We start from the raw sequence: 14,192 nt of genomic DNA, 5'->3' as shown, positions 1-14,192 counted from the left end.
CTGCAAGCAAGTTCTTCTCATTCACTGGCCATGTGCCTGCCAGATTGCTTCTCTTTCTTTCCTCCCTCTCTCTCTCTCTCTCTCTCTCTCTCTCTCTCTCTCTCTCTCTCTCTCTCTCTCTCTTCTCTCTCTCTCTCTCTCTCTCTCACACACATTCTCTCCTCCCACCTCCCTTGCCGTCATGGGCCATGTATGTGCAGCAGGAGAGCGCAGTTGGGTGTAGGGAGGGAGGGGTGAAGGAGAGAGGAAGTGAAGAAGGGAGGGAGAGATGGATAGTCAGTTTTCCCTCCTCCCGACGTTTCAGACAGGGCTGCTAGGCGACACGCAGGGCTGCCACTAAGGAGGAGCGAAAGGACAACAGCACATCACACCTCGTCTAACTGCTACCACAGCTGAGGATGTGTTTATGTGTGAAGGAGAGAGAGAGAGAGAGAGAGAGAGAGAGAGAGAGAGAAAAAAGGAGAGGAAAGAGAAAGACTGCTGGAAAGCAGAAGGGAAGGGAATAGTGTGCCTTACACTGGGGATAAAAATGGAGAGAACTATCTATCTATCTATCTATCTATCTATCTATCTATCTATCTATCTATCTATCTATCTATCTATCTATCTATCTATCTATCTATCTATCTATCTATCTATCTATCTATCTATCTATCTATCTATCTATCTATCTATCTATCGTCCGTCGGTCCGTCCGTCCGTCCGTCCGTCCGTCCTTCCATCCATCCATTAGGGGTCACCACAGCGGATCATACGTTTCCATACTTCCCTGTCCAATACATCTACCTCTTTCAAACTGCATGTCTTCCTTCACCACATCCATAAACCTCCTCCTTGGCCTTCCTCTTTTCCTCCTGCCTGGCAACACCTCCCCCTCAGCCTTCTTCAACTGATACACTCCATGTCCCTCCTCTGGACATGACAGAACCATCTCAATCGCATCTTTCTCACCTTGTCTCCAAAACGTCCTACCTGCGTAGTCCCTCTAATAAACTGATTTCCTGTACATCCTTTTTGGTCGATGAAAATCGCCGAATATGAATCTGGACAGTGTGGACAAAATAAAGTGTGAATGGAATTGAAGCAATGATGAGATGTGATGGTAAAGTACCAATAAAAGGCTCTTCCTTATTAGTCAGGTATAGCAACTGACAGACCCGAACACAAACAAAAAGCACCCATGGGAATGATTTTTTCGATTTCCCTCTGCGATGAATAAAGTGATTTATCTGTAATTCAAAGGATGTGGAATGAGAAATGTTCCTGGTTGTATGTTTCTGCTTTACTCTGACTTTACAGGAAATCTGTGCTCTTGCTCGGTGGAAAAAAAGATGGTAGGGCTGTTGTCTTCTTCCTTTTAAAGCACAGGTTAGAAGGTTTCCGTTATCAATTTTGCTGTTCGCATTAAACATCTACAAAACATATGCTGCTGTTTTTATGGTCATTATATTTTTCTTGCCTCATTATTGGGTTTAATAATAATAGTGAACATCGCCATATGTAAGTGTGGCGTTCGAAATCACTGCTTATTGAAATCACTGCTTCTTTTAACTAATTAGCATTGTTCTTTTTAATGAAAATAAACACCTATTTATCTCATCAGAGATTCTTTGCCATGAGGTGCCATGTTGAAAATCCAGTGGTCAGTATGAGAGAATTGTACTCAAAGCACCAGAGTTTAACTGCTCTAATACAAGATACACAAATTTATATGGTTCTGTCAAACAGACAGAAACATGAACATAGTGTGGCTTTGCACGGTTACACCACATACTGTGATCAATTAGGGTGTAATTACTTTTGTTGCCAGTTATTTACACAATAATGGTTGTATGTTGGGTTATTTTTAGAGGACAGTAAATCTTTACATATGCCAGCGATGTTAGGAAGCTTGGGTCAGCCATGATAAAGCACCCCTTGGAGTACAGAGGGTTAAGGGCCTTGCTCAAGGGCCCAAAAATGGCAGGTTGGTGATACTAAGACTTGAACACCTGACCTTCCGATCAGTAGCTCAGACCTTCTGATCTTAACCACTGACTTTCTACTCCTTAAATACTTATAACCAAATCATCCTGGAAATCATGTGATACTTTATTATCTTTACCGGCATGAATCTTTACAGTCATCAGTTTGGGGGAAAAAAAAAAGCAAGAATGTGGCCAACAGCTCTGTACGGTTACAACCACAAATTTCTAACAGCATTCCAGTGATCACCGAATTACATTTTTACTACTGTCACGGTGAAGCCGAGGGGGCGTCAGGATAGGCTTTTTTCCCCCACCGTTTTTTTTCCTCCGTCTACGCTCTCAGCTGTAGAAATATGAAAAGTCCTTATATGGAAAAGGCTGAGCTTCGCGGCCCTCTGTGTGTGTGTGTGTGTGTGTGTGTGTTGGGAAAAGTTAGAAATGCAATGGATGTAATTCCAAAATAAATGTTCTGCACTACCACAGATTTCTTTGTACTGTAGCAAAGAATACAGAGGGGGCTTACTATTTTCCTCATGCATTATTCACAGTTTGGTCCTGAATGTCTTGAACATATTCTAAATGAACAGGGAAGTGGCCTCTGTAGCATCCTCCAGCCACCAATATATCCGTGCTAATGGCTCTTGGCGCATTTTAACAACATAGCACTTAGACGAACTTTAAAAAAAAAACAGAGGTAGTAGTTTATTAATTAAAAGCTTCACTCTGCAGAATGAAAGTGAAATATTTAATCTTTCACCTGTCATGATGTAACCAATGGAATCAAACACTTAAGCATGCTACCTGTTTGCGATTATTTTGTATCCACAACTAAACATTTAGCATTCGTACCACTTCTGTATGTGTAGATATTTCTATACACATTTATAACGTATTATTAATTGCACTTGTGTCTACTGTTCTTCATTATTTACATTTATATGATGCCATTCTGGCAGAAGCCCTTATCCTTTTACAGTTATTCCAAATATACAACTGAGCAGATAAGGCCTTGCTCAAGGGCCCAGCAGTGGCAACTTGGTGGTGCTGGGATTTGAACCCAGAACCTTTTAATCAGAGGTCAAAAACACCAGACTGTAAGCGATCGTATCCCCGTTACTTTATTTTATAGCACACCACTTTACTCTCAGTGATAATGTCCTCCAGTGTTTGCATCTACCTTATCACATTACATCATGGTAGCTTAGTACCAAGCTGCCAGGTCTTGGACCCCTGAGCAAGGCCCTCAAACCCATAGCTGCATAGTTAGCTAGACTCTGGATCAGAAGGGCACAAGTTCAAATCCCAGCACCACCAAGCTGCCACTGCTGAGCTGACGAATACAAGCTGCATGTACCCAGTGTAATAACAAATTAATGACTCTTGATATGTTGTCAGATGAAAGACCAGTTTGGACCAAGAATACATTTTTATACCTTTTTGCAACTATGTCAGAGTTACATCTCTAATCAGCCACTGCACCTGCTTGACTCATGCCACATGTCTGATTTCAACTGTTTCACATTCAAGGATTATTAGCATTATAATTGTGCTAATTATAATTGGATAAAGTCTGGCATCTAGGATCTAAAACCCTGAAAGCTGAGTGTGATTTCTTCCCACTGTGAAGAAATCACTTTGGTGGACCCTTGTGAGGTCTGTTCCAAGTGAACCCCGTCTTGGGAAACCTCTGTATGACCCTGGCAACTCTACTGTAACTCAGTTTCAGGGTGTTACCGATCGTCTTATAGCCAAGGCCATCTTTGTGGAGAGCAACAATGCTAATTCCCTAATCATCAGAGATTCTTTGCCATGAGGTGCCATGTTGAAAATCTAGTGGTCAGTATAAGAGAATTGTATTCAAAGCACCAGATTTTAACTGCTCTAATACAAGATACACAAATTTATATGGAACATAGTGTGGCTTTGCACGGTTACACCACATACAAGTGCTATCACTTAGGGTGTACTCACTTTTGCAACTGTTCAGTTTTAAGTTGCTCTGGATAAAGAGAGGCTTTGATCAGGTTGCTGTATAGTTATTTACAGTAATGAAAATGTAGCAAATTAAATTCGTGCCGTCAAAATGTCTGTGAATCTGCTGCACATGAACGAATTTAAATTTTTTGGCATTAAAGAATTTACTTTAATTTACTTTTTCTTTGGTTAAATGCTGTAAATTAGTTTAAATGCTAGAACACATACTCTTTTGTTTAGGAAAGCCTGCAATTTTCAGACTTTTCACTATTTGAAGGCTAAACTACCACACTTTATTACACTTAATGCATACCAATAAAGCATATACCTAAATAGCATTTAATATCCGACAATGATTTGTGCACTGTAAGGACATTTTTGTTAAAAACCTGAAAGTATCACAGAACCTTAATGCGAGCTGATGGACTAAAATTCATAGCATGTCGTGATCAACCAAAGCTCACAGAGGTAATATCTAATGTAGCATTAATAATTAAGTGGTAGCAGCCATTTGGGTAAATGCTTGTAAGGGAAAAGGGGGCACTAATAATAATAACACTGGCTTATTATTATCCTGGGATATCTCTGCTAGCCAATATTTAGCACCAGTCAGCTAGCATTATATTTGGGAGAGTGCCAAAGAGTACTCTGTTGGATGACAAGGAGATGGATTTTTTCCCCCTTCTTAGCAGGCTCTGCTATAATAGAAATACTTAAATTCCATAATAGATGTAATAGAATTCCCTGGCTTGCTCACAGAGTTGAAGAAAAAAAAGAATCAGGTCTGTCTGGATGGAGGATCATAAATCGCACTGGTGAGTGCAGGAAATTCCTGGTCATTTACGTAACAACTGGAAAACAGGCTAAAAGCCACAAAACATGCAGCTCCCGCACACTCTGGTTGCACACTTGAGAGGCTTTTTTGAGTCTGCCGACTGCAGAACAGCGAGTTAAATCATTCGGCAGGCCCATGTGTAACATATTTCGCTGGCTTGTTTGGCCAGGTCTGTCCTGAAACTCCCAGTACAGTAGGCTGACTTGTCAGCGCTACATCCTTACACACCATTTGCTAGAAGCTCAAAAGCATTAGCAGGAAAAAAAGGACAATCTGACATATATCTATTTTCCTGATGGAACAATAATGTTTGTCTTTTTGATGGAAAACACCATTTCAGGAACTGTATCTCTTATTTGTGGCACACATATTTGCAAGTGAGGTCATGTGCCAAGAAAAGCCCTTCATGCTCACTCTGCGTTCTGATTGGCTGCATTATCTTCCTGCTCACAGTTCCCCCTGACCACACCGTCATCAAGATACAAAAGCAACTTTGTTCCTCTGGCACAGTGACTTCATCCTACGAGCCAGCGAGGCAGACTAATACCTTCCAGATGTGCAAAAGCTGGGAATCGGAGACCAAATAAACACACACTGAATGGCCCTTACACTCATTTGAATCAAAACACACTACTAGTGAGCCCCTGCCAATGTTTTCAAGCTCTGTTTCAAACAGTGGCGACTTTACGGCCTCTATGTCAACGTGTCATTTTTAATGCCTGATGTGGTTTCATTTAATGTGCACCGAGATACACCATGTTTAGGTGGCTGTGCTGAATTGGGAATGTACGAACTTTGTAATGAGTATTTCAGACGTTTAGTTTGCCGTGGAAAATTTATCACAAACTGGATAAAAAAAATTTCTATTTAAGTGATATGAAGTAACGTATCCCATATCCCATGTATTTCACTGTATCCTATATCTAGCTCAGTGCTCAGGGGTTCAAGCCCCAGTATTGCCAACCTGCCACTCTTGGGGCCCCAAAACAAGGCCCTTAAACCTCTTCAGGAGCACTGTATCATGTCTGTCCCTGCACTCCGACCCCAGATTCCTCACATCGCTGGGATATGCGAAAGAAAGAATTTCACTGTGTTGTAAAGTACATATCACAAGTATAATGCACCTTTTTTTTCTTCTTAATGAAATTAATTTTATTGTTATTTAGATTTTTTTTCATTTACATAAAATTGCGCAAACCATACTTGCTTCCATCCCTCGTTTTCTGTCTAATACATTTTTAAATGCACATTCTTTCCTTCCTTCCTTCCCTTTTACATATGTCATTGCCTACATACTGCTTCTGTACGTACGTACACACTTTAATGCTTCCTTCCTTTCCTATTAACTTCTTTTTACATACTTACATACTGTATGTACATCCTTCTTTTCTTTCCTATGTCTTTCCTTTTCTACATTTTATTTTCCCACAAACTAGTTCATATACAGTACATGTACATGATGTAAGGGCTGTCCATATTGGACAATTAATTTGCTTGTCTGAAGAGAAATCTATAATTCATTATATCACCTGTAAAATCTTGCTTCTATTAAGGTTCTTTAAATACTAACAAATTTCTCTTCAATCAGAGACCACCCACTGCAGCTGAGGATGGATCCAAATGAACAGCTTAAAGATCCATAAAATTACCATGAAGGGTTAAACTCAAAAACCATAAATATGGATTTGGACTGTAATTAATATTTAAAGTTTGTTAAAATGGCTGCAATGATCATGAACTGTTTTGCATTTAAGTGTCGGTGATCAATTGATAACCTCAGGAGTGATGGAACTGTAATGAATAGACATTTGGTGACACCTAGATGAGGATGAGTTCACTTTTTAGTCTGTTTTCTCTTAAGGTTTCTTCCTCATAAAGTCTCAGGGAGTGTTTCCTTGCCGCAGTCGGCCACTGGTTTGCTTATTCGGGATAAACTTATAGGGAGTAATTTATGATGGCAAAATGTATATTTGTAATTGTTGTATTTTTTGTCAAGCTGCTTTGAGACAATGTCTATTGCTAGAAGTGCTATATAATTAAAATGTAAATGAATTAAATATAATTGTATTTATTGTAAATAATATATTTTTTTTTTTTTATTTTGAGGCATTTCAGGCTTCTTTCAGGTTTGTCACCATATTGATTCTAGCATAACGATTAATAAGTTGATAACATATTCTAATTTCATTGGACGAGTGACATTTCTAACCGTATTAGGATATTTCACTCTTCGCATCAGTCCATGTGTCAATTTTTCGATTAGAACAAAACGTAACACTGAAAACATTGTAACAGCAAAGTTAGCGATGTCTTCAGTGGACATGTTGCATTTTTCTGAATAATTCTCTTAACTTAAAAAATAAAAGCTCATCAGATGGAGATGGAAAAGGAAAAATGGATGCCAAATTAAGCGTAAGAACCTTTAACAGGAACAAACAAATCGGCGTGAGTTAGCTAGCCAGATAGATGACAAGCTATCGGTGTGTGTGACTTAAATAAATGAACAAAGGAACAAATTTAGAGATATTTAGAAGCATGTAATATTACGTTATCTAACGTATTCAAAATTAAAGAAACTTCAAAAGAACTTTATATGGTTTACAATAATTAGCTTATAATTAAAGATTTTTTTAAAATAGGTTTTCTTTATGTTGTAGTTATTAAAAAGGAAAAGTTCAGGGCATGACCCAGGAAATGTGACGCACAGTATCTCTGGTCTTTCTCTCATGGCGTCTAACCCTGTACTTGTGCTCCTTGTGTTTATGGTTGAATTTGCTCTGGACCTTGTCAGGCTTCTGGCATCGTTGCATGTCTCTGTACTTAATGTAAACGCAAACTGGCTGCCACCTGGGAATTTTCTTCTCTTTCCCTAAGTGAAGGTGACTGATCGTTCAGCATTAGGAAACCTGACTCCTAATTGCAATATGATGCCGCTTTTAACGCATCAATTATACAGCATGTGTGTACGATAGCTTGTTTTTTTCTCATAGCATTTAACTTAAATCTCTTGATTGCATCTAAATAGCAGAGCACTGAGCAATCAGTGCTCGAGTAAACACAACATATTAGAGCTTATCTGCAACATTTTATTAACTTTAATCCTCAATAACATTCTTTAATAAATTAAGAGTTCTACAAAAGATTTTCCTCTGTGTCTTGGCTGTGGCTAATTTAATGATTCATGCTAATTTAAGGCTGGAATGTGACAGCTGCAATGGCTAACTATACGCTTCAGGTCATTCTTGCGAATTGTAGCACCAGGAGGTACTACAACTTCAACAGGCATGCTATTAACTGGATTTAATTCATTCAGTTCAACACTACTTATATTAACTCATAAAATATAGTGAATTTAAAATATAGTGCACGAGCCTTAGGACATTTACTGAGCTAAGGTTCTGATTAAGCGATTAAGCATGCATTCAAGCTATGCTCTTATTTCTCTGTATGCTAAAACGTTTTTATGCTAGACCTGGATGTTAAAAAAAACTACAATTCTTATTCAGTCCTACAGATTTTTGTCTTCGATTTGCGCCAGGAGAGCTAAAGAAGTGCGGCAGCTGTTTTTGCATGGAAAACCATAAATTACCATGATGTCCTTGGAGCTCTGAGTGGGCTACTAGGATACCTTCTGGCCCTAGTAATCTCCACTGGGTTTCTCTCAACACCTGTTGGACGGCAGCTGTGCTGGAGTGACAGACTGTATAAAGAGCTTCAGGTCACGTGACGACGTAGGAAATATGATGCCTATAAAACCTGTTTTTGAGTGTAGACTCAGGAAATACGAGGACTCGGCAGAAACCGTGATTTTTGCACAAATTCTTTCCGATCAGCATTAATGTATCCATGTTCGTACACATTGTCGTATTAACCTTTTTATGATTTCAATCCATGAACATAGTGAACTGAAAATGACCAATTCTATATTCAATACGACCAGACTCATCACTGATCACAAACAAAATACTGTATCCTGCTCTTACGAATCTAATAAAGTATATTATATATTATTATAGTTAATTTTAATGATATCTTCATGTGTGTTTAGGATTAACAGCGTAACTCTAAACTATTTTCAAAAGTATGTTGTTCAGTGGCTTGCGCCTTTAGGATTGTACGAACTTTTAACGAATGACCTCACGTGACAACAACGAATTTGGCGATGTCACTAATGGTTTTTAATGTTCTTTCTGTGTATCTATTATGTGTTTTTGACTTAAATACTCCAGTATTTGATACATTGAGACTTTGTATTTATATATAATCTATATTGTTTGTTTTGCTTAGAAAATTTAACTTAGCATAGACTTAAGCTTGCTACAGATTTGTGTAGAACTCGAGAAACAGAAGTTAAATATACCTCACCATCTCATAAAATGTATGCCTTTTCAATACAGACATCAGGTTCAGGTAAAGTCAATCAGTCTTTATTTATTTTTTTATAGGCCAATATAAAGATGTGTATACACTGAATATGTATATAAATCATTGAATCCATAAGAATCCATGCAAGGATGCTAGCTTTAGTGTTGCCACCCTTTTTATTTCTCATGTCACCCCTTTTGCCACCCCAAATGTCTAGATCTGCCCCTCCTTCTGACCAAAAAGATTTGACAATTGAACAGTGCTAATGTATAAAGGTATTTCTTTTGACTGCTACAATATAGTGACCTCTGTCTTCAAAGGCATTCTTAAGCCAGAAAGGATTCATTTTATTAAGGACGTTAATTATGTAAAGAAATAAAGACGATGAAAAGCACGGATATAGAGAATATTCTGAAATAATATCAATCTGCTAGAGTGGAAAACCTGAATATGCTGCTTCTATATTTTGCTATGCACATTGATCTCTTTCTACTCTCTGCCACACAAAGCAGTGTATATGTATGTAACGTGCTGCAATCCGCTTGTATTCATTATACCTCAAAACGCTCCTGTTAACTGAATCCCGATATGCTTCGATTAGGCAAGCACGGGTAAATCGGCTAAACGGAGACAACGCCCCAGTATAACCTCCTTCAAGGTGTGAGGGTATCAGAGTATCCTTTCACAGTCTTCTCTCTCTACAGATAAAAATGCAGCAATCGTTTTGTGTAACTCCAGATTCATTTTCATGTTTCGAACACACACACACACACACACACACACACACACACACACACACACACACACACACACACACACTGATACAGATGAGCATGCAGGAAGCCACCGCAACAGACAGCAGCCACCACATCACATCACTATCCTCCTGTTGCCCCGGCTGCTGTTGCTATGGCAACCCGGCCATCATGTCCAACCCTCTAGAGGAAGGAAACGGGAAAAATGGAAATACTCACTCAGAAGCCGGGCCTTTCCTTCTCAGGGGTGTGCCCATTATGGCTGCCTTGTCTCTCTCTCACTTCTTGCACGTCTCTCTCACAGTGTCTCGTCTTGTCTCGTCTTTCTTAGGCTCTTTTACATTTCTGGAAGAACGAGAGATAGTGTGTCCTTCTTGCGGAATCAGTCAGGCTCTGGGTGGCAGCGAGCGGTGAGCATCTCCTCCGACTCGCCTGCAGACAGAAAGAGGGAGAGAAAGAGAGAGAGAGAGAGAGATAGAGAGAGAGAGAAAAAGTGGAGTAAAAGAGGGTGGGGTCTGAGCTTAATACTAAAGACAATAAAATATAAAACCATTTACATTTATCTTAAATTATGAAGATGCTGGTGTAGAATATCCTTAATGGTCTAGGATACAAGCATTCACACACATCCTGTAGAACAAACGGAAGCAGGATGACCAGTTGTATGAAATGGGTTTTACAGGACCAGTGTTATATTCCACAAATTGCATTTTCCTTGATGGCATTTATAAGAGTCATTAAGCTCCTGAACTTTGAAATAGCCTGCCTGATAGTATTCAGGGTTCAGACACACTCTTCTATTTAAAACATAGATAAAAAAAGAGGTATCTCTTCAGCCAGGCCCTGCAAGGACTCCGAGGCATCTACAGATCTATCAGCACCAGTTGTGTCCCACCTCATGAAGATTTCGGGCCTTCAGAGAGAAGTTAACGTCCCCGCGAGATCTAGAGATGCACCAGCACCAGTTGTGTCCCACCTCATGACGATTTCAGAACTTCAGAGAGAAGATGCTGAGGATCCCGAGGCATCTAGAGATTTTGCCAGCTCCAGTTGTGTGTGACCTCATAAAGATTTCATACCTTCAGAGAGAAGATGCCAACAAGGTGTTGAGCCCGAAGCAGATATATTAAGCAGCAAAAAAATATGTTTTTGCTCAAAATTGATGTGTTAGAAGCAGGAAAAATGGGCAAGGAGACCACATGGATGAGCTCCTGTAGCTCAAACTGCTAAAGAAGTTCATGCTGTTAATGGTCAATGGATCGCGTCTGTTTCGGCAACAAAAGGGGGACCAACACAATATTAGGCAGGTGGCTACAAAGTTATGCCGGATCAGTGTAAACCCGTGTAATTACACGCTTTCCAGTCTGATCTTGTCTGTAGTGTGTTTAACTATTTTCACAAACCAGGTCCTTCCTGACACTTTCTTTATGTTTAACTGCTTCTAGAGGACAAACCCAAGGTCACATTTAGCATTTAGAGGCTCTGGGCATGCCTGGGTGTCAGGCTCTTAGACATATAAGATTATGATAGCCATTTAGGAGAAAGTTATCATCCTGTCTGGAATGCAAGAGTAGGATTTTCTAAGCGCTTACTGTTTCTTAATATTTAGTTAATTGTTGTATGAGTCAAACATCATCTCTGGCTTTGTTTATAAAATGAGGTGTAGAGTTTAATATTTAAATGTCCTACTGTTTAAGTGCCATGACCACATAATACTATTTACATCTGATATACAGAATATTAGCTGTGATATAAAATCTAAAGAAAAGTGTGTGTAAATACTACTAATAATAATAATATAACACAAAAACTTTAAAAACCAGTTGATGTGGTTTTGCTTATTTTTTTTATTTTTTATTTATTTATTTTTTTAAGCAAAATGTGCATTTTGTCATCAGTTCCATCTACAGCTGTTTACAAAGTATTAAAAAATCTATACATTTTAGGAGCAGTTTGCATTTAACCAGTTCAGTCTAATAAAATATTTTTTATGGGGTTTCAGTTTGTAGTTATTGGGGGAAAAAAATATTTTCTTTTAAAGAAAATGTCTAATAATAAGAATACACTGTTATTCTAGCAATTTACTGTAAAAAAAAATTAAAATAAATAATCATGCAAAGACATTTTGTTTTTCTTTACACCCGAGCATGGAATAAACATCCAATCATTTGTATCCCAAACTATTAATAACACAAAGTCCAAAAAATGTGGTGTAGCGACACGTGTGTAATTTCATCTGAATCAATGTCGCATGGAAAGAAGTTTTACCAAAGGAATGCTAGCTGATTAATTTTGCACCTGAAAAAGAGAGACAGTGAGAGACAGACGCATGCCTGAGATAAGTGAAATGTCGCGCAGGCCAAACAAAGCACGAGCTGAAATAGCTCTACTCATAGGTCCTGCTGATAAGCTGATGTCCATGAAATCCGAGAGTGCTACATGACCTTCTGCAGGACCTACAGGTCCTACATTCCTGCACACACACACACACACACACACACACACACACACACACACACACACACACACACACACACACACACACACACACACACACACACACACAACTCCAGAGGAATGACAGAAGCAATTATAATAAATTTCCGCCTCTAGTTTTCAGCTATATTATGTGTTTATGGATTATTAGATGATCCAATGTAGCGGGTTTTAATCAACAGTTATAGAATCAGCATTAAAAATAAAATAAAGGACAAGCTGTATAATGGTCTTGTGAGTAACAAGGCCGTGCACCGAGCTGAACAAATATAACCATCTAACACAATGTTAGCATTGTTTTCTTACCCGTGGGAATTTCTATTTAAGGGGAAGGACGCCTTTCTCTCGTTTTAACAGTGAGTGGGTTTTTCTCGTTTCAAGGATACTTGAGGTTTAGCGAGACCAGAGTTCAGAGGGATATGGGATATTAATGTTAGCTGCAAAACTGGCTTTTTTTGTAACCTTGGAAGAAACATATCACATATATGCATCTCCATTAGCAGCTCATTTATAAAGCAAATATCTTTCCATTTAACCTTTACCGTTTTTACAGAGCAGCACTTTTCTGAACCTGTAGGACATCATCTCCATCGTGTGGACACGTGTAATTATTGCTATTGCACGGGGATTGTTTTTTCTTTGTAACTGAGAAATGTTCCTTTTTGGTTCCTCTCAAGGTTCCTGTTCTGTATACCACCTCAGGAGGTTTTTCCTTGGCACTGTCACCACTCCCTCATTAGGGAAAACCTAAAAAGAACTAAGGAACAAAATAAAATCTAATTTTTGAACAACTTTATCTGTGTAAAGCTGCTTTTAAATCGAGTCAATTGTTTAAAGGGCTCTACAAATAAAACTGAATAGAATTATAGTGGTGCAAAAACAAACAAAAACGAATGATATTTAAAATCAATTTAAATAAAACATTAGAAAATTCAATATTAACATCAAATCAATGATCTGAAGTAAAGACCTTTTCCCTCAAACTTTCTTTTTCTTTTTTTGCTTAAAATCCCATTTTTTTCTGGTTGCTATCACATTTATTAGATTTTATTGGTGGTGTTTTTGGTGGTTGGTTTTCCTGCAAAACCTTTGTTTTTTTGTGCACATTTCAAAAATATTCAACTCATTTGCAGAAGAAGTTCTTGAAGCACTATTTGTTCCAGGTGGTCTTTCAGTCATTTACATTTTCTTGCCATTCACATTCATTTTTAGCCTTTTCTTTGCTAACATGATGGAATAAAAAAAGATCTATGCATCAGTAGGACTGAATACAAAGACAAAACAGTAATAGTCATAATAATATAATAAATAAGTACATTTGAATTTTTGTCTCAAACCATGAAAGAAGAAATCGACTCTTTTAGGAGGCTGCTTCTTCACTACAGCAGAAGTTTTACTTTAAAGCTCATCTTCTTTACAAGGTAACATTTGTTTAAAAGGTTGGATCCATCTTCAAGTCGGCATGGTGGTCAGTACCACCATTCTCATCACGCTGGAATTTAATGAGCACATGGGTTTTTAAACACAACAAACTCTCCTCTTTTAAATACCGATGCTTCTAAATCTTAATTTCCGCTGATAAAAAAAAAAAAAAAAAACGTCCAGCTACGAAACACCTCGATATTGAATAAAGTGTACAGCTGAGCACTGCACAATCGATGCCAATAATTAAAGATGCTAATAGAATTTATTCTCTGACTTTTAGGCTACTAATTCTACAAGTTAAGTGGGTAACATTTTATTGCTTTTTTTTTATTTATTTTAGTTTAAACAAATAAACACTATCCAGTGAACATCTAG

At 38.3% G+C, this 14,192-nt stretch overlaps 1 protein-coding gene across 2 annotated transcripts in view; it reads right to left on the bottom strand.

The window, feature by feature from the left end:
• The window catches only part of palm2akap2 (PALM2 and AKAP2 fusion), an 83,511-nt gene extending 72,961 nt beyond the window's left edge, over window positions 1–10,550 (bottom strand). Inside the window, exons 1-2 of one of the 2 annotated variants that reach the window (XM_083567945.1) lie at window positions 10,524–10,550; window positions 10,116–10,328 (exon numbers count right to left, since the gene is read on the bottom strand). In XM_083567945.1, the coding sequence (XP_083424071.1) occupies window positions 10,116–10,153 (38 nt within the window). In that variant the 5' untranslated portion in view covers window positions 10,154–10,328; window positions 10,524–10,550. Of the gene's footprint in view, window positions 1–10,115; window positions 10,335–10,523 lie in introns of those variants that run through there. The other variant, XM_083567939.1, reaches the window with a different exon arrangement.
• Between the last annotated feature and the right edge of the window lie 3,642 nt (window positions 10,551–14,192).

This window comes from Silurus aristotelis, assembly GCF_946808225.1.
Source record: "Silurus aristotelis genome assembly, chromosome: 18".
NCBI classification, from domain to species: domain Eukaryota; kingdom Metazoa; phylum Chordata; class Actinopteri; order Siluriformes; family Siluridae; genus Silurus; species Silurus aristotelis.
Note: the sequence above shows the minus strand (reverse complement) of the source record. Positions and strands in the feature narration are given on the sequence as shown.